General features: G+C 47.9%; 1 protein-coding gene across 7 annotated transcripts in view; it reads left to right on the top strand.

Annotated features, from left to right (window-relative positions):
• WASF2 (WASP family member 2) overlaps positions 1-27,191 on the top strand; it is a 432,058-nt gene that overhangs the window by 295,696 nt on the left and 109,171 nt on the right. For all 7 annotated transcript variants that reach the window (XM_085645690.1, XM_085645694.1, XM_085645692.1 and 4 more), the window contains one exon: positions 8,027-8,180. In XM_085645690.1, the coding sequence (XP_085501816.1) occupies positions 8,027-8,180 (154 nt within the window). The remainder of the gene's footprint in view (positions 1-8,026; positions 8,181-27,191) is intronic.

Here is a 27,191-nt window from a genome sequence, read left to right on the forward strand (position 1 = left end):
ATGGCAAAGAGAGGAGCCAAACTTAGATCAGATGGAGCACTTCCAGAGCTATCAAGCTCTGGGAAACAGCCATGTTTTAATCTGTTTTCTAAACTGCAAAAGATCATTGGATTGTCTGAGCTCCAAAGGGAGGCTGTTCCAGAGCTTAGCTGCAGCAAAGCTAAAGGCCCTTCCCCCTGCCATGGCTCTTCGAATCTTGGGAATGTTGGCAACTTCTTTGCACTAAAATTAACAGAGACTGTCTCTACCCCGCGGACTCTGCACCCCTTTTTGCTTACACCCTGCCCTGGCTAGCAGAGGTTTCAACTGAAAGCACGTAATTATTTAACTTTTTGATTAGAGATTAGAGGGTGCACACCTCAAAGTTAACGCAGCAGACGGGTTATGATAAAGCACAAAGGGAGAGGACTCGTTATTTTGGTCTGTGGAGCGGGTGCGTGGCAAGGGTGCCACCGGAGCTAATGCAAGGAAGGAAACGTGTCCCCATTGCCCTATTTGAGCATTAAAAACAACTATAATAGGCTTGCATTAGGCCAGTTAGTTTCTGAAGGCCCTGCTTATACTGCATCTGTTGCACTATTGATAGCCAAAAACATGCTCTGGGGCCAATAGGTACATTTACAGAGCAGTGTTTATTGTCCAAGCCAGTGAACTGCCGGATCCTCTGTAGGCAGAGCGGCCATTACAACTTTGTAATGTTTGAAGAAGCTGAAGTGGCTCAAGGCTATTAATGGCTGGTAAAAGCCTTCTGCTCCAGCATTCAAATGTTTGTCTTTGTTTCTTCCATTTTAATTCAGTACATTATACCGTGAGTGGGTGGAATGTTCTAATAGACTTTCTGCCTCGGGTTACAACGGTAGTTAAAGCCCCCTCCATCATTATCGTTCCTCGCCTGTGGCTCCGGCCTTGAACTTGAGTTCCGGGCTATTAACAACCAGTATAGCCCTCAGCAGGGGGCTGTAAGGCTATAGAATGGTACTGGCCCTGGAATTCATTGACTCTGGGTGGGGCTCCACTGCTGCTTTGACCCCTGAAACAAAATCTCTGGGATGCTGCAGCACTAATTTCTTACATTATTTTATTATTTTTAACTTCTTATTTAATAGTGTATTTTGGCAATGCTACTAGTGGAAGTGGGCGGCAACCTCCTTGGAAAAATGTTGCAACATACAGAAAGCTTACCCTCAGTACAGTTAACCTGAGTTGTGTATGGTGACCTGATTTGTTTGTTGGGAAAGATGCCACAGGTCTGATTTCTTTATCCAGAAATGTTGCGACTAAGGGAGGGCCAAAGATTCTGCTCCACCTGCATTTTGCCCACTTGCCGTTCCGCTTGGAGTGCAGAGTTCTGGCAAAACTCCACCAGTCGCTGCATGGCGGAGTTTTTTCTCACATGCAGCTCTCAAACATTAAGCTGGCGACTGTGAGTGAGAATTCGCATCCTCTACCATGATTTTTGGGTGCTAGAATGCCTCCTTGCGAGATTTTTCAATGCGGGCGGTCGTGGCTGGTCGCAGCTGTTCACGTTGAGAAAGCTGCTGCTTGAGCTGAAAATCTTCTTGAGCGGCACAAGAAGCAGCGCCCTCTGGCGCCACGTGTGGTGTAGTTTTCCTGATTTTACAGCGTGGAACAGGCTCCTGGCACCCCTAGTTAAGACAAAGGCAGTATGGCTGACCTATTTATTGTGAAGAGCTTGTATTAAAGATAATAGGGTGGGTTGTTTGCCTCAACAGCATTAGAAAAGTAGAAAACATAAACAACCAGACATGCTTGTTTTATTATACTGGGCACTTGGGCTAACCTTTCCCTTCATTGAAGGCATTGGAGTGCCTCACAGAGTGGGGTAGAGTGTGGCGTATGAAGGAGAGCTGGAGCTATGCTGCAGTGGCGCAGAGCCAGTTATGAACTATGAAACCGAGAGCTGAATTCATCACTACGGAAGGTGCTTGAAGCCTTATTGCCCTTCTCTACAAGGCAATTACTACTTTTAATTACTTCCCTTCGCTAATTGCTGAAGGGCAATTAATGTCCATTATTACTTACAGGTGCGGGCAGAAACATTTCATTATCAAACGGTACGGCAAAGGCCTGACTTATTTTTGTTAGACACATCTCATAGCACGTAGGCTTATATGGGTGGATTGGTATTGCAACTGTTGGTGTGTTCAATCATGTAGACAGGTACTCTGTTAAATGAAAGTCCACTATTTACTATAATAGGCAAGGGCTTTGGTGTTGCTTACCCCCTTCTGGCAAACCCCAAGGTAGAAGATTTGCCCTGTGAGAATTCTTGTAAGCTCCTGCTAGGAGAGATTATTTATCATTTTGCCAACTGTAATGTTGTACATGTATGTCATTGATAATGGCATATTTGGTTGACTGTGGGAAAGCTGATGTTCTGTACCGTGGGCTCGAGTCGGTCATGTTGACATGCAAATGATAAATGCTTTGCCGGATAGGTTCATTGCAAAACATTTATGCCAAATACCACAGGTGTGATATGTTGATTATGAAAAGTTACGACAGTCAGTTGAGGGAATATGCTTTTGTGAAAAGCAAATGTAAAACTAGTAGACCTTTAAGTGAGGATTGTTAGACTGTGAATGTAGCTTGCGCAATACCATTCCAAAATGGTTGTCCTCTGCGATGTTGACTTTTTTCGCTCATTTTATTGCAAGCATTTACCTGTCGCATTTTAGCAACTGTTGAATTTTTTATTTTATTTTTACCTTTATTTGTTTAATGTTTAATTTATCTTGCATATGTTTTTTGAGCTCATGTTTTATTGAGGGTAGGTGAGTGGGTGAATGCAGGAAAGAGTCAGTGGGTCAGTGAACAGATGCAAGTGTACAAGCTTGATTGACAGTGCACTTGTGATGACTGAAGATGCATTTTCAGTTATTATAAGCTAGAACTGAAAGCTTAGCCAAAGCTTGTGTGGCACGTTGTTTATTTCACTCCTCTCTTTCTGACTTTGTTGAGGCATTTCTTTGCTTATTTTCCTAATGCTGGTGGTGTTTTGGTTAGTTCTTGATCAGGTAATATATAAATTTCTCGGAGGAAAGCAATTTTGCTTGATCCTAGCAGCAAGGGTTGTTCCAGTGGCTCCTTACAGAAACGTTTTAACCTTTTGAATGCCATATTGTTGGGGCCTTGTTTGAGGCCAGTCACATTCTTCGCATCTAGTACGTGGTCTCTAACCGCCCCCCCCCCCCCCTTCCAGTGCTCCACACACCGATATCCAACGTTGGCCCTCCCATAGAAAAGACAGAATCCCTTCCCTGCAGGCTGAGGGAGAGCTTCTCGGCGGAAGCTGGCACTCTGGTTTCTACCCTTGAGCTCGCCCTCTTCAGCTCCTTTCCTGGGGGGTTCCTGGCTTTCATACCCTCTTGGAAAAGAGTCACATTTGTGCGTTGTAGTCTTTGAATTATTTGTTTCCCACACCAGGTCGATGTGGTTTTTGCTCTTCAGTCTACCCTTGAGGCTGTGGGAACAGTCTGTACCTGGGCTTTCCAAGACCTTTGCTGTATAGATTCCAGCTATTTTATAATGAAAACACCAGCCTTCTCTTGACTTTGAATAGAGCCGATTGTATCTTTCCCACTCAAACCACCATGACGGATTCCCCTGGCAAAGTGAGCGTCATTAAAAACTCTTGGGGTGGGTCGCGGTAACTTTCATTCCATGGTCCATTTTTTATCACCACATTATTTAGCCACAGTTTACCCAGGTGTTCACTCAGATTTTCCCGGTAGAGTTCTCATTTTCCCGCCTTTAAGAGCACGTTAAATCTGGTGGACTTCTATGAGTTATCTGCATCAAACTTCAGTATCCCAGAGGCCTGGGGCCAGCTGAGTCATGCATTCTTTATGAAATATTCCGTGTGTACACTCCGTTAGGGAGTCGAAGCATGTCTTGCCATTGAAAACAGCCACCTGGCTCCAGCGTGAGGTGATTTTATATAACGTTGCCTGGAAAAGTCTTTGTTTCAGTAGAGAGGAGCAGTTTACGTTCTCTAGTGCCCAGCCTACAGAAAGACAGTAGGGACGTCCATGAAGATTTTGAGGCTACCAATTTCCTACATGAATACTGAAACCTCAGAATATTGGGCAAACTTGTTTTTTTCGGGAGAGTAAGACATGAGATATATTCTGGGACGGTGCGGTCACAGGTGTGTGGTCCACTCCGGAGGGTGACTTGGCAGACTGAAATGGCAGTTTGTACAACCGCGAACGGAAACGCAGGCTTTGGCCTAACATCCGGTTAAAGGAAACTTGCTTTCTACATGAAGTAATGAATAAAAGACACCAGTGAGGGATATAATGTGACCTACTTTGCAAATCCCGAGTCCACCCACAGGTTCGAGACAGATTGCTTTTGATGATGTCATGAAAGTGCCAGACCGGGATCTGGGCAGATGATTGGGTTATGTCTCAAGAAGAGAAGCTATGTGACAGCTGGCTGCAAACAGGATCTCTTTCTGGGGCCTCAAACCTACTAAAACCCTATGAAATGTTCTTTGAGTTGAGGCGAAGACGTTGGGACAGGGCACAGCGCTCTATACTTCGTTTCATTAGCTCTCACACAGGCTTCATGAAACCCGTGTCTTATTTGGCGTTGATAGGTTTTGTTTCTTTTCTGTTGTACTAACAATATACTTAAGTAAAGCAAAGGAAATAGTTGGGCACATGGGTCGGTGTTTATTTTCTTTGGCGAAAGAAAACAAGTCCAGAGGTTGGTGCGTTAACATGTTTGTCCCTGGAGTCCAGTTGTACCAAGTGTGACTCCATGAAAGATACCAGCTCTGAAGAGCGTTATGACAGATAAGTAACTTTTGCTTCACCATTCAGACTTTTATAGACCTGTGTGTTTTCTTGATGTCAAAGGGAAGTCCTCCATAGATTTTGGATCTTTGTAAAATCCCAACACAAGGAACTGTTGCTACAGGTAAATATGTTCTACTATCCGTACTGTGAACACATGGCTGTTCTATGATGTCTGTAATTCCCAACGAGTGCACTGTGCCTTTAACGGGTATTCAGGGTGTGTGTTAGTAGGCGTGAATCATTACTCTGAGGTGAACTGTTCATTTCTGACAAAAGGGCTCACTCCCGCACGATTTTCAGGTTTGAGCCTTTGCCCTAAATGAACAGGCATGTGGTTTCTGAAAAGGTTGGCATTTTTGTTTTGGCATCAGCACACGACATTCAGGAGTGTACGCAAAGAACACCTAAGTAAGGTACTGCAGGCCAGTGTAGAGCTCAGTGGTGTGGTGTGGAGGCACAATATGCACGCCTTCCTTTGTGAGGTGAGCGTGACTACTGTCGGCTCACCAGGCTGTAAGAAGCTGATGGGTGGCAGTGACTGACCTTTTTTACTTCCTCCTTGCAAGGGCAAGTGGCCTACTTGACTATCCATGTTCTAACCGTGTCCTATGCTACCTCTCTGGGTGCCCGTGGACATGTGACCGCTTCCAGTGTGACATAAGATTGCTAGTAGTAATTGTGCCATGCTACCCTATGAAATCATGTAAAGGGTTGTGTTCTTTGGGCTGGAAAAGCTTCTATCAAATATAGGCTAGAAACGACAAACATCTATTAGGCCAGCTGGATACATCACAATTAGTATGCCAGTGAGTGCCATTAAGCTGGAGTTTACCACGCTATGGCTGCGGCAACACACAGTCAGAATCCTGCATCCTCCCTGGGACGGTGGCACTGCAGTCTAAGTGGCCTCAAGCAACCGTCTGTTAAACGCCATATGCACCAGCCGCAAAATGCGCACCACTGAAATAGATCTCATGAAGGGGTCTCTCCGCCAGTGAATCAAATAATTACAGGCTTTAGCGTCTACTCATACAATGGAATTGTACAGATTACCTCCCTCAGAGATTCCCAATTAGGCCAGAAGGAATCCTGGCTACCAAATCTTTGTCCGGAGGAGGCCCCTTTTAACATGGACCGAAACACATCAATACCATTTGCCAAGGGGATCAGACCAACCAAGATGACACCAGTGGGACCTCCATAAGAACCTGATCAGAAGGCCGTGCTAGCCACGTGGATCAGCAGGGTCACTCTCCCTTTGCACAGTTTGAATAGTTGGGAGCTACAGCCCTCCCAAAATTCATTTTCCCAAATACCCAACTTTCTAATTGCTTGTGAACTTGTGTTTTTGCTTGCTTAACTCCTCCTTCACGGGTCACAGTGTTTCAGCGTTAAAGTATTCAAAACCATATGTTGTTGCAAGTAATGTATGAGATGTTGTTTTAGAATCTTGCCCTTCACGTACTGTGTATATCACTATGTAGGAATTAATGAAATACTGTAAAATGGAAAGTTGATTGATTGTGTATAAAATATCATATTGAAACAAGTGAAAGTGTTCTTTTTTTTCTTTGTGAAATAAATCTCTCTCTGTCCAGGATGATACATATATATTGTTTTTCCTTTTCTGCTTTGTTGCTCTGTGGGCACAGTGAAATCCATCTTGATTTCCGTGTCGGACAATATGCAAAATGGAGGTTGCAGAGCCAGTCAAACTAGCATAGTGCATTGCTGGCATCCCTGAACATTCTGGAAAGCACCAGTCTGAGGTATGGCAGGGTCGAGTCTGGAATCCCTTTGAAACGCAGCAGTATCCAGCTGCTGTGATCATTCCCTTTTGGGAGGTGGTTTAGTTGGGGCCTGTTTGCTTCCTAACTAACAGTGCTCCTCTGCTTCCCCGCAATAACTGCAGCACTCCATCCCGTTGAGGGCACCTGAAAAGGGGTATATATGGTTGAGATTGGAGAAACGGCGGAAAACACCAGTATTTACTGGCAGAAGTACTGCTCCTGTAGATCCTATTCCAGTGAACTGGGTAATAAAGGTGTGCTGCGCCCAAAGGAGCCAGCAAGGAAAGGTTGTAACACAAGAGGGACTGACCCTTTAAAAGACCGACTAGAGAGGTCTAGTGATTCACAGTTGCAGGGCGCAGCTGCTAGACTTGTGCCCCAAGAGTGATTAGCATCAGCGAGGTTATTCCGCATTTGCACTAGTACACTTTGAGGGAGGAAAAGTGCCTTGTGGTTAGTGATACTGTATACAAATATTAGTTCCTTATTGTAGATGTGAGCAGGTAGCGATTTTGCAATATTGTGTTTTTGTGGAAGAAAAGCTGTGCTTAATTTGAGCCGGTGTTTGCCGATGCTCTGCACTGGCACTTAATTTTCTACTCTGGCACTTACAACCATCCATCAATTAGTGGCGCTGTTTATCAATTTTTCAGGTGAGCACATCGAGTGTTTAATAATTCAATAAACATAAAAAATTAATAGTACCAGCCATCCAGGCCATTTTTAAGCTTTGGGTGACTTGGAATAGTCTGAACTATCACACACACGTGTGATGGTTTGTAGCTGTGTTTATACCGGTGCTGGCAGGGCCAATGGGTGGTGCAAGCTGCAGTGGCCTCTTGAGAATGGCCCAGACATTTGTTTTTTTACAACTTAAGCACTGAAATAAAATACTTATCTTTTTACGAGATCAAGCACTGGCTAGACATTCCATCTATGGAAAGGTTATTTTTGTGCAGGTTGAGCTTGGAATCTCTGACCCCACACCACCACCAACCACCCTGAGTAAGCCTTGGACTGCTAATCCACGTCTGCTATGAGAGTCGAGTGCTTACTGGGTTATCTTTTTGCTCAGTCTGCAGAGCCAAAGGGCCTGTCTGTGGAACATCGGTAGAAAACGAGGCTGCAGTCCCACCCCCCACACCCGAATGGCTGGGGCCCAGTGAGCCCCAGAACCTCCCCCAACTGGTTCTGACAAGGTGCATCTGAGGTCACATCCGGTTGTGTATATAGGAGATAAATGTACATCTAAGTCTAACTTGCTAATGGTGGATTAAGTATTTACCGTGCTGCTGAGGTAAAGAAGGCCATGAATTACTGAGGCGTGAGGAGCAAGTTTTGTCTGAGGCTTGGCAAAGCGTGGTAGTATGCTGAATTTACAAACACAGGCATTTTGTTTGTTTTCTACAGTTTCTCTACAAGGAATTAACAGCCGCAAGGCATTCAAGAGCTCTACCTCCCAAGACCAGCAGCTCTTTGTGCGGGACTCGCTTCCTGTTCCTGTGTGTGAAACCTACAGCATGTGCAGCGCCCCGCCACCCCTGAATAACCTCTCGAAATACAGGTGAGTAGCAAATCTCTACCCTGTGTTGGTTCACAAGCTTGCTTTCCCTAACCATCTCTAAAAGTATTTGGTGCTCTTTTTAGGCAATGCATTGTGTGTTATTTATACTGTATCTTGGCACTATTCGTGACTCGCACTAGCAGAGTGATGTCTGCTGGTTGTCGATGTCCCCAAGTGTGTGCGCAACCTATTAAGGCCTTACACTTTGACCTTCTCCGGACAATTTGTAAATATTTGTATGATGGTGGGAACTAACTTGTTATGGGTTTGAATATAGGCGGTACACTCTAGTCTATAGTCATTGTAGACATGCACGAACCTATCTGCTGGTGCCCCAATCTCATGTTTCTGTCTCATTGTCTCCTATCCACCGGGGCCTGCATCTCACAGTTTCGCCTAGTGTCAGAGTTTCTTGTCTTTGTCACTCTGTCCCAATGTCCCAGGGCCACTATCCCATTGTCCTCAACTCCCCGTCCTAATGTTGGTTTCTCCCAGTCCGAATATCAAAATGTATCTTATCTCAGCATCTCCCAGTGGCAGTTTCAAATATATCAGTAAGGCCGATCATTCTGTTTTAATTGATTGATTGGAATTGAAAATGTTTCAGTTCTGAATGTATGAATCAATGAATGAAACATTGCTAAGGTTTGGGGCTTGGGTAGCCGTCTTCAGAGTGTCTGTCACTTCCGTACTCCCTCCCTAACATTACTTTCCTCTGCAGTCTCTCACACAGATCTTTTGGCCTTTTTCTGGAATCTTCCATCCGCATGTTTCACACGGCATCTCTTTCCTCTTCAGTACTCTTTTCACCCAGTCCTCCTGAACGTACTTTTATTTCCTCCTAATCACCATCTCCCTACACACTAAGCCCTACATTTTCTTTTTGTGTTGTCCAATTGTGTGTCTTTTGCTTTCTCGCCGTAAGTGCGCCGGGTATGCCCAGACGTGAGTCCCATGCTCACTGTGCCACTGGATTCAAGCTAGCCTGGCTGATGAGGGGTGAAACCCTGAAACCGGTCCTAGGATGCTTGTTTAAGGTCCAGGGAGGACCTGACTTGGCACTTCGGGCTGGACTGTTCCCATGAGGCACAGGGTCAAGACTGATTTGCAGGTCTAAACTCGGGTGGCATGGTGAGCAAATGATGGATTTAACCCAGATCTCTTGACTGGGGGTGAATGTTTTGATTTGTTTTGCATTCCGTCCATCAATTGTGTGTCTTTTGCTGTCCATATTTTGACAGCTGTGGACCTGCTTCATTCACACTTTTCTACTATTACAACTGGCACACATGACCATTGCTTTGTACACTCTGAATACGGGCCAAGGATTGGCCCGCAGAAAGGTGTGGTGAGGATCAGCACTGTCTTCTGCCTCGCCTTCGAGGGTCTCAATCATTTGCTGTCCTAAATATAGATCAACGTCCTGAATTCACTCGGACACCTTAGGCGTCTTGGTTCACGGTATGCAATACACAAGAGTCATATGTTGCCTGTAAAAAAAAAAAAAGAAAATTGAAAATTAACATCTGGAAGTAGAAAATCTTAAAACATCCAAGACGAAAATGTGAAGTTTAAACAGGCGCTGCGTTACTGACCGGGATTACCTCAGGAATGTTTAGTCACTGTTGAGAAATTGATCAGTGTTTTTATCTGGAGCGTTTGGGCATGAATATTGGACCCATTTCAATGCCCCTTTTTGTTTACTGCTCGTTCTGTGACCTGGCAGAGCCTTGGCCATTCTCTGTGCCCGAGTGTCAGCCTCTCCTTGTCCCCGACTCCCTGTCCGAGTGTTCGTGTCTCCCCATCCCAGGATCTCCTTGCGGCAGGGCCATCCTGTCGCACTGTCTCCCTGTCCTGTGGTGGGCGCTGCTGATGCACGGGGGAGAATCAATAACGCTGGTAACCACGTGGAATAAAGGGTTTCATGTCTCGCCCCCCAAGATTGTGTTTTGAAATAGGGTGACCCTAAGTTGTATCTATGGAGGCGTGCTGTTTTTGGAGGGTGCATATTCTTGAGAAGAAGGTTAAGACCCTCCAAATGAGGGTGAGTTGGGTATGCTACCGTGTGTTTTTGGTTTGTTTTCCAGCATCCCACCCTCTCGAAGTACATACAAGTGAGCACTGCCGATGTGTGTGGTACTGACCGGTCAGTGGGGCGACAAGGCTGCTTTACTCTTGTGCCCCTGGTGGTGGCCCCAGACCTGGTATTCTGTAGTGCAACCCCCCTCCCTAAGTGCAGAGGCCCCTCATCCTCCTCTACCGACCACCCACCTGCATTGACACCCCGAGCACAGACCTCTGAAGATCGTCTCGTGATCGTCAGGCGCCTTGAAATGCTGCCCTGTTTTTGGAGCCTGTTTACGTTTTCCTCTCTCTCCATGTCACACTCCCTCCCCCACCACCCCCTCTCCAGCCTCTTCCCACAGACCGCAGGGTTCCTGGAGCTTTGCAATAATTCCCGCTCCCTCCGGTGACTCCCTGCAGCGTTCGATCTCATTCTGGAACGACAGCTCCACCCAGCGGACAAATTCTGCATTCTGCAGAATTCAGGCGCAAACAGACGTGTATAATGATTTTTCCAAATCTAACTTCCAATTTGTGCACTATTGTGCACGTGTTAACGTATCCCCTCTACTATTTTAAGAGTTGGACACCTCACATGCTCCTTTAGATCGAGGTAAAGGATGAAAGGCACTGCCTCCCTTAGTCTGGGACGAGCAATGGCACTCGGGCGGCTAAAATGGTAACACCATTAATGGCGTGGCAAATACCGGCCTCACTGCGTGCCTCTTTTCTCCCAAGGATAGCACTCCCTTTACCTTTGAGAAGGGCCAAAAACCAATGCCAGAAATGCGATGGGTGGAATGCTTCGCTTAATCGCAGCCACTGTATTTACAATGGACTGATTCCATTCCATCGCAGACCGACCCCCCTCCGTGCCACGTCAGAAAGTGATCAGTCAAAAGCAAACCCGCACTGGTCCTGCTGCAGAAGGAATCGTCCAGCCTGCACTGCTGGTGCCAGACCCTGTCCCCTTCAAACAGGAGCACAGGCAGCCCCAGAGCGGTTCAACCTTTTAGGTTTCCTCCGGGAGATCGCGCATGATCCACTGGCAAATGAGCAGGGAGCTAATGTCTGGGCATACGTTGCCTCTCTTTGACGTCAGTTCGGAAACCACTGAAAGTGGTGGTGATATGCCTGAATGAATCTTATTTGCTGTTAGTTACTCTGGCCACATTCCAGGCCATTTTTTTAAAAACCACTTCGGACAGGAGCTGTATGTACATTCATCTTAGTCCCACTCCTACATGGACATCCAGCTCAAAATGACAAACCACATCTTTTAGACCGAGGCCAAGCAAACCCAGAATGCCTTTGGCCACCTTGTGCCTTATCAGTGCGGTGCAACTTGAGTTCAATGGCCCGGTGAACATGGGATACACATGTTGCTTAAGGGGATAACAAATATTAGCACCCCAGGGCATTGATTTAACAAATGGGTGCTTTCTGGGGGTTGTAGTCTGTCACCTTCAGTAGAACCAATTAGACTGATACACCTGGAAACAGTGCTTTCTGAAAGTGAGGTGCAGCACTGGAAGATTTGTGTCCCATGACTGAGAGCGAGCCAGTCACCCCATGCTATTTAGGTAATTCAACATATCAATCAATCATCATTTGAAGAGCGCTGCACGGTCATCCCTGGGGGTATCTGGGCGCTGGGGTTCAAGGTCTCCGTCGAAAAGCCAGGTCTTGTGGAAATGGCGGGAAGAGATGAGCATAAAAAGGCAAAACAGAAGGCAGAAAAGGTCAAACAGAGGGCAGAAAAACTGTCATAAAAGGCAAAACAGGCGACAGAAAAACGAGCAGGAAAGGGAAAATGGAGGGCAGGAAAACTAGCATAAAGCCAAAACAGGGCAGAAAAACGAGCAGAAAGGCAAAACCGAGCAAGAAACGAACAGAGAAAGGCACAAACAGGGCAGCAGGTAGGCATTCAGCAGAGAGTAGCAGACTGCAGGCAAGCTGGAAAAGAGAACTGTCGCAGGGGGAGCCGGCACAAGGACCTGCTCAATGGGTTTGCATTGTGGCCTCCATTAAGTAGGTCCTGGGGGGGGGGGGAGGGGGGGGGAGACACGGTGGGAGGAGGGAGACAGAGGGAAGTAACGAGCACAAGAAGGCAAAACAGAGGGCAGATAAATGAGCAGAAAAGGCAAAACGGAGAGCAGAAAACGATTAAAAAAAATAAGAGGCTAAAAAAATTAGCTGAAAAGGAAAAAACAGCAGACGAGTGCAAAGCAGAGATCAGAAAAAGGCAAAACAGAGGGCAGACAAAAGAGCAGAAAGGCAAAACAACGCAAGAAACTAGCAGAGGAGGCCCAAACAGGGCAGCAGGTAGACAGGCAGCAGGGGATAGCAGACCGTGGGCAAGCTGGACAGGAGAACTGTCACGGGGGGGCGGGGGTCTACAAGAGGACCCCCTAATGCTCCCTAGGCAAACATATGGAATAGGCGGTCATAATTTAAAAATTATTACTATTAATGCTAGGTATGCTAGTGTTGTTCGGTCCCTTCCTATGAGGTCACAACGTGTGACGTTTTGGCAGTGTGTGCAATCATTTGGCCCATATATTTATTTTTCTTTATCTTCAGCCCTTGCTCTCACTATCTGTGGTGCTAGAGGTGTGCAAGCTGGGAGAACTGGGCCAGCCCTCCACGCCACGCTAAACATCCCTGGTGGTTGTGTAAGCTCTCAAGGGAGTTGAACCACTTTTTAGGTCTCGCCTAACAGCGCGCATGCGCTGCTCTGCGAGACTTATTGTAAGGGCTTCAAAAAGCTCACCACACACAACGCTCATGCGTGTGTGGCCTATTGATTGCGGGTACCCGCACGGCGCAATATGTTTTGTATTCTCGTGCCCAGACACGGGCGCAATAATTCAAAACATATGGCCTGGTGCTCGCTCTCGCGCACACCACTTGCGGGACGCTGCATTCCTTGTTTCACTAAGCATGCAGGCCTGCTAGTAGCAGATTGCCTACCCTTTGACTCTGTCACCAGGGCACTATACTTCCACTCCTGGACTATTGTAGTTCTTCTACAGAACTCATCACACTGCGTAATAAATGAACTCCTAGGGCTGCAGCGGAGCTGTCCTCGTGACGAGGATGCCGAGGATCACACTACAAACAAGCTTAAAATGAGAGGAGCGAGGACTAGCTTTCAAGTTACCGCGGGTCATGTTTACTTGAAACCCAGCCCGGGTCAGATACGGACTGAGTGCCTGACGCTGGACCCCTCAGCCCAAATCTGTGTTGGCCTCACGAAATGCCACGTCTCGACTGCTTGTAAATATTAATGTTGCCAGCCAATTGTAACCAGCGGCGCTGATGACCTTTCAGCTTAACGGGTGTGTGCGCGCGCATTAGAAGAGACTGCTCGGCCACATGGGCACAATAAAACCCTGGGCACCCCGCTGTGTCCCAGCCTCTGAAACGCCCAGGGATAATGAGGTTAGGAAAGGTCAACTGGCAATTTACGAGCACTCGAGAGCCGGTGTGCCCGCTAATGACATTCTTCCACAAAGCGAGTGGGCTTGTGTTTGTGCAGGAACAACAAAGGGCCCCTGATTGCGAACATGTTGTTTTATGGCCAATCAGCTCGCGCATAGCCACATGTTGCTAATTATCCCAATCAAGGAGGTCACGACTCCTCTGCAGACACCCCAAGTCCTCAATGACCTTTAGGAGACTTCTCATGTGTCCCAAGTCGTGCTCGGGTAGCTCGCCCAGCTCAGCTTTGTTTTTTGCATTCTGCTTCTCGTAGTCACATTTATAGCAGTATTACTACAGGACTACAAGTTACAGAATGCAAAGGGACACATTAGACTGGATAAGATTCTGAGGCAGGGAACTGTGGATTTAAGAGGTCTGCTTCTCTCTGAACCTTTAGGAAAAGTAGAACTGTTGTCTCACGGCTAGACTGCAGACTTTGGAGCTGGGAAACCAAGGTTCGAGCCTTGGGGTCGACTCCACATCCTGTGATTCTGGGCAAATCACTTAATCTTCCCGTGCCTACCGAAACAAGCATTGGCATGGCCAATAGGTCTCGCTTTTGGGACCTTCTAAGTAGTTATGCAGCACAATATCCTTGGTGCAACAACATCAACCGTTGCATGGCCAAACACTTATAAGGTCCCAAAGGCGAGACCTATTGGCTATGCCAATGCTTGTTTGCCGTATGATCTCTCACTGTAAGCTCTGCAGTGAGCACCCACTTCCTCCCTTTGCCTCTGTGACAAGTTACTATAGCCTGAGCAGGGAACTCCCCCACACCCCTTGTGTGTGCACGACAGGCCATGTTTCTGTAAGCTCTGCTCAAAGGTCGGTATGGCATGTTACTGTAAGCAGGGCAGTGAACTTCTTTCCACCACTTGCGCACATCCCTGTCCGCTCTCTACAGAGCTCACTGCCGACCTTGGTGCCTTCATGGCCTGTTCTTGTAGGCTCTGCAGGGAACTCGCTTCTGCCCCTGCAGCCTGCATATCTTATGTTACTGTAACCTCTGCAGTGAGCCCCCTAACCCCGTGCCTGTAAGGTTTGTTCGGAGCTCACACTTTCACCTCCCCTGTCTGCTTGTAACCTCTGCAGTGAGCCTCCTATCCTCCTAACCCTGTGCCTGTAAGGCTTGTAGAGAGCTCGAGCTCACCCATTGCACCCATTAACCTACCCTCACCCCCAGCTGCCTGCAAAGCTTGTAGTACTGTAACCTGTGCAGGGATCGCGCACTTGCCCCCAGTGCCTGTGTAGCTTGTGTGACCGTAACCTCTGCAGTGAGCCTCCTATCCCCCTAACCCCGTGCCTGTAAGGCTTGTGATACTGTAACCGGTGCAGGGATTGTGCACTTGCCACCAATGCCTGTAGAGCTTGTGTGACAGTAACTTTTGCAGTGAGCCTCTTACCCCCCCCCCCAACCCCGTGCCAGTAAGGCTTGTAGTGCGCCCACTCTCTGCCTCTGTGCCCGCTCACCTCTCTCCTCCTCGGTTGCCTGTAAGATTTATGTCACTGTAACCTCTGCAGTGAGCGTCATATCCCCCTAACCCCGTGCCTGTAAGGCTTCTAGGGCGCCCACTCTCTGTGCCCGCTCACCTCTCTCCTCCTCGGTTGCCTGTAAGATTTATGTGACTGTAACCTCTGCAGTGAGCCTCCTAGCCTCGTGCCTATAAGGCTTGTAGGGCGCTCCCTTTCTGCCTAAAACCTATGTTCCTGTGACCTCTGACGGGACTGGGCGCCCCTCGCTCCACCTGTGCTCGGCATGGCCTTTGTTCCCGTGCTCCTCCGTGCCCGCGCGCCCAGGGAATGCGCTGGAACAATCGTCCAGTGTGCTGTGCGGCCCTGCCTCATGCCTACCCATGATGCACCGCTGCTGGCAGCCTGCGAGGCTTGGGCCTGGCGGGAGTGCAGCAGGGGCCGGGCCTGCCGCTCAGGCTTGTTTGGATTCACTGAAGCTCACACTTGTGCCTGTGTCAGCAGGCCTTTCTGCTGTCAAGGTTATCTGGAGAAGGTTAGCGCCAGAGGGGGAGGGGGCAGGGAATTAATGGGGGCGCAGAGATGCCAGCAGGCTGCCAGGGCACTTCTCCGGCGGCTGGGATGTGTGACTGGGTCGGAATTAAAATGGCTCTCCGAGCTCAGAATCTCTGCGGTTATTATTCTGTTTTTCATGGAAGCTATGGGCGAGTTCCCCTGGTCTCTGTTTCCCTCAGATGCTCGGGTCCTTGTGCACTCAAAGCTGTTAAACGAACGCATCTCGTGGTAGATGATTCTGCAAGCTCAGCATGCTTCTGTGCAGGCTCCCTACCTAGATAAACCTGCGGCTATACTTGGCTCTGGGTGTGCCGTTTTGGCAGTGCACGCACAGCACTTGGCAATGCTTGCGCCATGTGTGGCTATGCATGTGCCTTGAATGGATTTGCATGTGCCCACATGGTTATTCGTGTGTTGTAGGACTGTTCTGCACCATGCTGTGCTCCTTTCCCCCAAGCAGGATGTGCCTCCTGCTTAATCCATTTATTCTATAGAGCAAACCTAGCCCAAAGTCAGTGGTGTGCAGCACAGGGTCAAAGAAAAGCATAGTCATCGAGTCACAGGGGAGAAAACTGGGTTGTGTATGGTTAATGCATTGTGATGTAGTGTTCTTTAAACAGCTGCTTCTCCACATCCTTCGCAAATTGAGTCAGTCCTGGTGATGTTGTTCCAGATTTGCATATCGCTGGGTCCAAACTGGAATGGCATGGTGAGCAAAAAAACGATGCATTAAGGCCCAGATCTCTGTACTGGGGTGAATGTACGACATTGTTCTGCATTCTTTCCATCAATAGTTCTTTTTGCATTTGTCACCCCGTGCTCTCCATGCCACTGGAGTCAAGCTATTCTGACTGCTGAGGGCTGAAAGCCCGAAACCGGTCCTAGGATGCTTGTCTCCAGTCCAGGGAGGACCTTGCCTGGCAGTTCGGTCTGGACTGTTCCCATTGGGCGCAGGGTCAAGACTGATTTGCATATGGCTGGGTTCAAACTGGAATGGCATGGTGAGCAAAAAAACGATGGATTTAGGCCCAGATCTCTGTACTGGGGTGAATGTACGACATTGTTCTGCATTCTGTCCATCAATTGTTGTTTTTCCAGTTTTTAAGTACATAGACGGAAAATGGGGAACTTTTCTGCAGCATTAGCCAGGGGCTATCAGGGCAATGGAGTTTTATTAACACGGGGTGAAGTTGATTCTATTTCCTCAGGCCAAGGATGACACGTGCTGCTGCCTGTAGGACGCCCTTAAAGACGGTGTGGGGGAGCAGGGAGGGAGCAAGTGTGTAGTCTGTGAGGCCATGGAGCAGGGTGGTTACCAAATTGTATAACAAATTAAATATGGGTGGTTTGTTTCACAGAACGATCGTGCTGTAAGGTAAAAGCAACTTTGGGCATTGCACCAGGAAGAACCATGAGGCTTCTGAATTTCAATTAGCTGGTTCAGGAGGCAGGCTTGTCAGAAGTCTTTGCGAGAAAGGACCCAGGCAAAAAAATAATGGGCGGGCTGGGGGCCTCTGCACACTTTTTCTGCTTTTGGCAGGTGCCAGAGCAATTTCTTGCAAGGTATTTCAACAAGTGTAACTCGGGGTAAGAGAAAACATGCCATCTGGTGCAATCTAGTGCTATGACCATGTCATGTGCCTCTATTAATGAAGATGGCAGGCCTGCTTACATTTATAAATACATTACTAAATCTTGCTGAAACAATGCGGGCCTGGGGTAGAACTCCCTTTCTGCCGCCCCACCCCGTGTGGTGGCCATGTCAGGAGATGAGCACGCTGCTAGGAAAGGAAGCAGAGTTCCGAGTAAACACCTCCTGTCCTGAACAGTGCCACAAATTCTGCTCCTGTTGCCTCTCCGTAATCTATCCTTTTCTACCACTTTAAAAACGTAGATGTCAAGACATTTGTAACGATCCGGGTGCACTGTGAGCAGCCCCTTGCCCCTCTGTAAGCGCCACTGCCTCATCACTTTGGCCCCTGCTGCCTCATCAAATGACTCCCCGCGCCCCGTGTGATCACCCTTACTTTCCTTCTGAAGACCCCTCCTTTTGTTCCAGTGTAACTATCACCTGCTTTCCCAATAACCACTTCTTTTGTACCCTCCTCTGCTGTCCCCTGGAAGCACCACCTCCTGCTTCCCCCTACAACCTCTTCAGCCCTTGTTGGAAGCTCTGCTGTTCCTCGAACCATAGACTGTCTCCTGGAAACGCATCCTGCTTTCCCCAGCGGCTACATCCTACTATCGATAGCAAGTCCTGTTTGCTGTCTCTAGGAACCACGCGGGGGTGTCCTCTGTACCCACTACCGCTGTCTCCACCCAGGAGCCATCCTCTGCAGCCCTCGTAACCATTTCTTGATATTCTTCTTTAGAACATCTGGTGCCGTCCCTCCATAACTACCGTGTGTGGTCCTCTTATAACCACACTGTGCGGTCCTTCCACGAGGGCACACGGCGGCCCTCGCTTAGCCACTACCCACCCCCTGGTGCGCTCCTCTAGCCACACCCCGATGTTTCTCATAACCAGTATCATCTTAAGGATTTTTGGGTCCCTGGCCAAGAAATATTTTGGGGGCCCCAGTATGGAAAAACTTTGAATTTTCATACTCCTTTTTTTTCTCAAGCCCATGTTGTCTAACCACATTGAAATGCAAGTCAAAGGTTAAGATACAAAATAGGCAGAAGTGAACTAAAAAAAGGTTCATTTTCCGCGGGGGAGATGGGCAATTGCCCACTTTGTCCTTGCCTTAAAAAGTCTCTGCCCATAACAACCTCTTGCTGCCTCTGTACCATCCTTCTGATGTCCATTCAATAAGCCCTATGGGTCCTCAGAACCACTGCTTGCTGTCCCAAGTACCCATCTCGTTCAACCCTGCTGTAAAAAACATTTTCTACTCTCCCTCTTAAACTGCTATCCCTCTGTCCAATAGAACCGTGACCCACTATCCCCCAAATCACCTCCTACACTTAGACACTTACCCACTCCTGCTGTCTTTCTGTAAACTCTCCTAGAACTGTTTGCTACCCCCATCTTTTTTTTAAGCTAATACAAGTCTGTCGTTTAACCAGATCAGGGACATCTAGAGTTTAAGAATGTGTATATTGATGGTAGGACAGTACATTTTTTTTCGTGGCGCTAGCTATAAAAATCCTGTTTGAAGCAGGCTCTGGACCCACAACAAAAATTGATGTCGAAGTCAGGAAAGACATAGCAGGGTGCTTCAGCAACCAGACAGAGGATAACAATAATTGTGATCTGACCCTCTTTAATCCCTTTCAAGGGCCCAACTGTAGTGCCAACAGAAGGGGCAGCAGCCCTCATCCTGAATGTCGAGCTATGGGAGTCGTAAGTGCCCATTCATGTCCACCGGACTATCAAAGTGGTCTATTGTGTTGCTACTGGAAGAAATTTCACACCTCATTAAAGGTTAGTACTGGCTGAGAAGCTGCTAGGGAGTAATGCAAATTGGCCTCCAGGAGGTTCAGGCAGGGTTAATGTAACTTTCTTAGAGTTAGTTTTCCTAATGCTTTTAAAAATCAAACTTCCCAATTTAAATTGGATTTTTATAGCTATTAAAAAAGTGGTTTATTTATTTTCCTTGCTGGTCTCAAACCCAGATAGCAGTGTTAATATTTTAATCATTACTCTAGTTTTCTGTACAGCCAGGTCTGCCATCGAGAAAATAGCTTTTGGGGCCTTCCACTCTAGGGACATCGTGACATTTAATTTTGTGTGTGTGTCGCTTTTAAATACCATGCACCCTTCCTTGTGTTCTACAAGGCTTATATATGGGTGACTTTTCCATATTTAAAAGAGGTCTTTGTCCATCAAAAGTGTTGTTCTAACAGGTTGCACTGCAGGTTTTACACTACAGCAGTCATGTTACAATGATAAGCCTTAAGCCACGTTTTGCAGGCCCAATCTGTGGATCGCGCAATTGGTGCTGCAGTCCACAAGCACCATTTATCTTCCAGGCCCTAGGTGCATTTCCTAAACCATATACTGTGGACGTTTAGGCAAGTTAGATGTGTCCGTTAGATATAAGCCAATATGCCCACGTTTAAACAGGAAGCACAAGCACTTTACTCCTGCTTAGCAGAGGTAAAGTGTATAAAGTAAAAAAAATAAAACCAAAAATAGGGCACGGAAAAGGTGAAAATATCTGGGATGACCATGCAGGTAAAGCAGTTTTCCTACACCCCACAAACTGAAGGCTGATTATTAAGATATGAACTTGTGAAGCCACAGATTGTAGTAACATCTGCGTAGCAAGTGCATTATCCCAGTATCTTATCGGTTTAGGACCAGAGAAGTAGCAGCAGCCCTATAATCAGGGCACTACATTAATACAATGGGGAGGACCAAATTATGCAGCAGGGTTAACTAAATTATGCAGCGTAATGTGTGGTAGCATTGCTTTATTATATTGACTTTTTGTTTTTTGTACGTTAACATTGTCTGGAACAAAGTTTCACTTCATTAGTGCCAGTTTAGAATGCAACTGCCGCAATAAGCAGTTGAAAGATGACCAGTAAACCTTTGCAAAGGGCTGTCAACTGCGGGAAAAAACGTCAGTTATTGTTTAGTAATTTTTGAACTGTTTAAGATGGCTTTTTGTTAAAATCTGCAAATTATGTAGCTGATGATGGATTATACAATAAATTTACCAAATCCATAATTATGAATAAAACGCAGAATTGCAGAATTCCAGTGGCCCTGACTATATTGCAATTCTGAGTATTCATGTGACAAAATGAGAGCATTTGTTAGGAGAGAATAAATGCACAGCCACTGATGCCCCAAAGTGGGGTGTCTGTTCGTTATGTTCTTTCTAATTAATTATATTAGACTGCGCTGCCTTCTGCGAGCACCTCAGGAGATTGAGAGGAGGCAGGACAGCACCAGCAAGGTGCCAGTGCTGGCATGGGATTATTGCCAGTGCTTTTCTTTGTATAGTGGACACTTTCACTGCCCCTTCCAATTTTGTATCGGTTGTATGATTAAAACGTGGCAAATCTTTTCACTTGTCAAAACTTGGCCAATGTAAGTATTTTTTTTTGCTTAATATAGTGCTATTAGCAGGACCTCTGGAATTTGGGATTCTGTGGCTGCAGTGTATTCAGCATAATTATCGATTTGCCACATTTGTCACATGATCTATCTGCTGCAAAACTTGCAAAAATGTTACATTGTTTCGAGCTCAAACAAATCAAAATTTACTAAAAACGCAGCGAGGTGTTGCTGCGCAGTGGAAGGCCTTTCACAAAGGTTGACTGGTCACCTTTCAGTTGCCCAGTAATGTATTTCGGTGCTAAACTAATACTAACGCGCTGTAACCGTTGCCAAGACAGTGAGGATGTGTAAATATGTAAAAATAAGAAGTAATACGATCATAAAATGTCCCACATATAGTAATTTGCCTTTTCTTGTCACATAATTGAGTCACCCCTGATGCATATTTGGTTTTCCCCAGTCACATAATTCCAGTGTCCCTGGCCATAAGTTAGGAATAAAGTCAAAGCAGAAACAAAATATAACAAACCACTACTAAAAGATGTACCCTGAATGTATGCCCATTTATACTCACTTTTCTTGCATTGGAAAATCCTTCACACTGTTTCTGCCATATAATGTTTTCATCTCTTAATTACTGGTAGCTGGAGCTTGGGTCTCTATATAGTGGGTTCCTTCTGCTTACAGTGCACAGTAATAGATGCCATCCTCAGTGACCTTGCCCTTGACCCCAGGCACTTAAAATAGCCCACGGCGGTGGCGTTATAGATGAAAGTTGCATAACTAGACTTTTTTTTGCAAACCTGCAGGCCAGTTAGATTTTTGTTTCGTCAGTAAAAAGAACTAAGGATGATTTTCTGCTTGTGAGTGGGCCTTGGGTGGGCCATGGGGCTATTTTGGGAGGGCCTGGCCCACTCCAGAACCGGGCATGCTGTAAGCCCCTCGTAATCCTCTGAACATGTCTCTGCTGTTCGCCACAGCCACGCCTTTGTTTTCTGCCAGAAACCGTTTTCAAATTCATGTTTTACGTATTACTGCCATCTAGTGGTGCAATCGGGAATTATGGCCAAAGGAATTGGCGAAAGATTTTCCTTTGTGCAGAAGAGTCCTTTTGGCACCCCGAATTAACTGTTTTTAAGTGTGTGGTACGTTTAAAAGAAAATAATTTAGTTTACTTTCAGAGTTCTTCCTGCCATCTGACTTGAAGAAAATGTTGCCCATTCTTTGCGCAACTTGCCGCAAGAGGATGTGTATCAATATGAGACCGTGGGTTTGTTGGCAGCTCCATTGAAATGATGAGGTGGATCAGGGCTATTTTGCTTTCTGTTTCACTTTTTTGATTTAAAACACTCTACCTCCCGAGAGTGGACTGTTCTAATAGCATTGTATAGCCTTCTGCCTCAGGCTATACCGGTAGTTAAAGGCCCTCTCTCTTGTTATAGGCTCGAGTCGCAGGAGAGTCCCTATAACTCTGGTTCAAGACATTTAACAGCTGGTAAAGCCTTCGAAAGCAGGTTATAAGGCTATAATGTACACCAGATTTTGTGTGTCATTTCATCTTGCTTCAGGTAGCTGCAAGACTTGTCAGCCTTTCCTTCCCAAAAGCCGTTGCTGGCCTCCTGTTATGGGCAAAAGGCAAGTAGAGAAATAGGAATGCTCTGTGTGCACGGAGTAATGTCAGGACCAGGCCTTTCCGCACTCTTCTGGTCTTCGTCACTGGCTCCAGAGCTGATTGCCAATGTTAATAATCCTGGCTTCAGTGGTTGCCGCCTGTGAAGCCGTCAAATGCTGTGCAGTTGGTGCAGCCCTCCTTCGCTCACAGTTGTTTGACCTCCGAGGTGAATCATACTGGCTCTGCCTTTCGGATACACCAAAGAAAAAGCTTTTGCATTACATATGCGCTTTGTGTTCAGCCAGTAGATGGTATCGTCCTGTATTGCATGTGAGTGTAGAATTGTTTCACGCTGCAAAAGCATGGTTCTCCCTACCTAACTAAACAATAGTGGTGAATATTTTAGGGTGAAGGAAATACGCCTTTTCTGCATGGTTATCCCTGATTTTTCACATTTTGCTGGACCCTGTTTTATTGCTGATTTTTAGACTCTGCACACTATGGTACTTGTATACTATAGGGTTATAGTGCAGAAATTCACGCATGACATGAGGAAGGTAACTGTCACATGTGTACTGCAGCACTTATTGTGCCATCCACAAGTGCGCCATAAAGAAAACATGGTTTCAAGCTTACCCTGTGTAGCCTGTCTGCTACAGTGTAATGCCAACATTGCAACACTTTTTGATAGAAAAAAAGCCTCCCTTTTAAATATTAGTAAGTCACCCCTCTGTGAGTCTTCTAGCCCACAACGTTGGGTGCATGATATTTAAAAGTGGGACATGTAGTGAATTAATGTGACCATGACCCTGCATTGGAATGGGTTCACCCCAACAAGGTTAGTGATTGTTCCTTGAAGTGGACTGTCACCCACCTCGGAAAATAATCCAATATCCTCCAATAGGTATGATGGGTAATGTTGCATTGAGGAAATTGCTAAATTCTGGATAAAAGTTGTGCTAGAAACAATAAGGTGTTCTTGCATCTTGACGGCTCAACAGAACTATCCGATGAGGGAGGCTGACGTGTGTGAATTCTAGACATCTGTAACTTCAGCAACTCTGGTTGTCAATCAATCAATCAGGGTACTTGTAAAGCGCGCTACTTACCCGTGAGGGTCTCAAGGCGGTGGGGGGGGGGCGTGGGGGGTGCCGCTACTCCTCGAAGAGCCAGGTCTTGAGGAGTCTTCTGAAGGCGAGTAGGTCTTGGGTCTGTCATAGGTGAGTTGGGATGGTGTTCCAGGTTTTGGCGGCGAGGTAAGAGAAGGATCTGCCGCCGGCGGTCGTACGTTGGATGCGGGGGACCTCTGCGAGGGCGAGGCTGGTGGAGCGGAGCTGGCGGGTGGGGGTATAGAAGCTGAGTCTGCTGTTCAGGTAGGCTGGTCCGGCGTTGTGGAGTGCTTTGTGTGCGTGGGTGAGGAGCTTGAAGGTGATCCTCTTGTTGATGGCGAGCCAATGCAGGTCTCTCAGGAGGGGGGTGATGTGGCTGCGGCGGGGGGCGTTGAAGGTCAGTCGGGCGGAGGCGTTTTGGATGCGTTGGAGCCGTCGTTGGTGTTTGGCTGGGATTCCTGCGTAGAGTGCTTTGCCGTACTCCAGTCTGCTGCTGACGAGGGCCTGTGTCACTGTTCTTCTTGTTTCGGTCAGGATCCATTTGTAGATCCGGCGGACCAAGCGTAGGGTGTTGTAGCAGGAGGAGGAGACAGCGTTGACTTGCTTGGACATGGAGAGGGAGGAGTCGAGGATGAATCCTAGGTTGCGTGCGTGGTCGGTTGGTGTCGGTGCTGTCCCTAGAGCGGTCGGCCACCAGGAGTCGTCCCAGGCTGAGGGGGCGGGTCCGAGGATGAGGACCTCCGTCTTGTCCGAGTTCAGTTTCAGACGGCTGCTCTTCATCCAGTCGGCGATGGCCTTCATGCCCTCGTGAATGTTGGTTTTGGCGGTGTGGGGGTCCTTGGTGAGGGAGAGGATGAGCTGGGTGTCGTCGGCGTAGGAGATGATGTTGAGGTTGTGGAGGCGGGCCACTTGTGCGAGGGGGGCCATGTAGATGTTGAACAGCATCGGGCTGAGGGATGAGCCCTGGGGGACGCCGCAGATGATGTCTGTGGCTTCTGACCGGAAAGGTGGGAGGCGGACGCTCTGGGTTCTGCCGGAGAGGAAGGACGTGGTCCAGTCAAGGGCCTTCTCTTGGATTCCGGCTTCTTGGAGGCGTGTCTTTAGGGTGCGGTGGCAGACTGTGTCGAATGCGGCCGACAGGTCCAGGAGGATGAGGGCTGATGTTTCACCGTTGTCCAGTTGGCGTCTGATGTCATCTGTGGCGGCGATGAGGGCTGTCTCGGTGCTGTGGTTTCGTCTGAATCCGGATTGGGACGGGTCCAGGATGTTGTTGTCTTCGAGGTGGCGGGTCAGTTGAATGTTGACTATTTTCTCGATGACCTTTGCCGGGAACGGGAGCAGGGAGATGGGTCGGAAGTTCTTGAGGTCCTTGGGGTCCGCCTTGGGTTTTTTGAGTAGGTCGTTGATTTCGGCGTGCTTCCAGCTTTCCGGAAATGTCGCTTTTTCGAAGGAGATGTTGATGACCTTCCGTAGATAGGGTGCGATGGCCGCGTCTGCTTTGTTGAATACGTGGTGTGGGCATGGGTCTGACGGAGATCCTGAGTGGATGCAGTTCATGATCTTGCGTGTCTCGTTGGTGTTGGCCCAGGAGGTCAGGCGGTTGGCGCCGTTGGTTATTGCGGGGCGGGTGGAGTCGTGCATCGTTGGAGCGGTCGTGGAGTTGAAGCTGTCGTGGATGTCAGCGATCTTGCGGTGGAAGAAGATGGCCAGTGAGTCGCATAGTTCTTGTGAGGGCGGGATGTCGTTGGCGCTGGCGTCGGGATTGGAGAGTTCTTTCACGATGTGGATGAGCTCTTTGCTGTCGTGTGCGTTGTTATCCAGGCGGTCTTTGAAGGAGGATCTCTTGTCTAGTCTGATGAGGTGGTGATGTCTGCGGGTGGTGTCCTTGTGGGCTGCATGGTTTTCTGGCGTACGTTTGTGGAGCCATTTCTTCTTCAGCTTACGGCAGGCGCGTTTGGAGGTCAGGAGCTCGTCGGTGAACCAGGTGGCTCTCCTGCTGGCGTGGCTGTTGGATGGTCTCTTGAGTAGGGCGAGGATGTTGGCGCAGTCGTCGATCCACTGTCTGAGGTTGCGGGCTGCGGCGTCAGGGCAGGTGGGATTGATAGGTGGGTTCTGGGAGAGGGTGTTGGTCAGCTGGTCTTCAGTGACTTGGTTCCAGCAGCGGCGCGGCAGCTGTTGGGTGCGATGGTGCGTGGTTGGTTTTTTGAAGGTGAAGTGGATGCAGCGGTGGTCGGTCCAGTGGGGTTCGGAGGTGTGGTCGAAGGCGATGTGGGTGCTTGTGGAGAAGACGGCGTGTGGCCTGCGGCATGGTAGGGTGCGGTGACGAGTTGTCTGAGGCCGAGGTTGGCGAAGTTTTCGGTCAGAGTGGCGTAGTTGGCGTTGTTGTTGTTCTCGAGGTGGAAATTCAGGTCCCCGAGGAGGATGTAGTCCGTGGAGGCGAGTGCGTGGGTGCTGGCGAGGTCGGCGATGGAGTCGCTGAACTGTGCTCGTGGTCTGGGGGGTCTGTAGATGAGGGTTCCTCTGAGGGTGGTGTTGGGCTTGGTGTGGATCCGGAAGTGCAGGTGTTCGGCGGTGTTGAGGGTGTCGTCTGCGTGGGTGGTGACCTTGAGGGTGGACTTGTAGACGATGGCTATTCCACCTCCGATTCCATTGGCGCGGTCCCTGCGGGTGATCTTGTAGCCGTCCAGGATGTCGGGTGCCGAGGAGTCGTTCCACCAGGTCTCGGTGAGGAAGGCCACGTCTGGAGCGCAGGTGTCGAGCAGGTCCCATCTAAGGGCACCATCTAAGGGCACCAAACATCATTGCTCTTCCGTGCCTCAACACTAAGGCACCAAAAAGCTTAATTTTGCATCTAAATCGCCACCACAGTGCCCCAGAAGCTCCTAGAAGCTGCACTGTGACACTAAAAGCTCCTCTGTAACCAGCATCCAGGCCGATGCCAAAGTCCAACAACACAGAGAGGTCCATCTTTGAAAAACTCTCAGAAGTTCTGGATGCAAAGCAGAAGAAGCTCTTCATCCACCCAGAAATGCGCAAAATACTTGCCAAACCTCTGGCTCCAAGACTCATTTGCATCCTCAAATAAACTCAAGCTGGCCTTCGACGCAGAAACAGAACTCAACCCTTCACCCCACCAATTCCTAAAAGGGTCAGGGACTTAGCCACTTGCCATACCTATTCCTACCACTGTCCGCTACACCTCCTCTACTACCTTTATGCACTCTTCTACTGGAGACACACTACACTGACTCATAACTAGGCCCCCCCTACACCTACGTCCTACAGAATCCCTACGATGAGCCCTTTCGGCCACGGCGGAGTGATGATTCCTGTGAAGACTACGCATTAGTCCTCCAAGACGACCCAGATCTAGAGCGCTACCCTGCCAAGCCCACCAGATGAAACCGCTTCATACAATGCAGTAATAGAAAGCGCGGCACATCATTACTTAACAACTGCACAGAATAGAGGTTGAGGAAGACTTCCTATTTGAAACATGGTCTAAGAGCATACAGTCCATTTCCTCCACATACTCAAAGAAATGCTCAGGTGTGTGCAACCTGCAACTTTATGGATCCGGTGAAATCAAGAGCAGTTTCGCCTCCATGTGGAGAAAAAATATAAATTTGCTCCATGTGATCCGGGTTACACTCGTGGACAAATTGTTCTTGACTCCTTAGTTGTGCACACTGACCATC

Source organism: Triturus cristatus, chromosome 3_1 (genome assembly GCF_964204655.1).
Source record: "Triturus cristatus chromosome 3_1, aTriCri1.1, whole genome shotgun sequence".
NCBI lineage: Eukaryota > Metazoa > Chordata > Amphibia > Caudata > Salamandridae > Triturus > Triturus cristatus.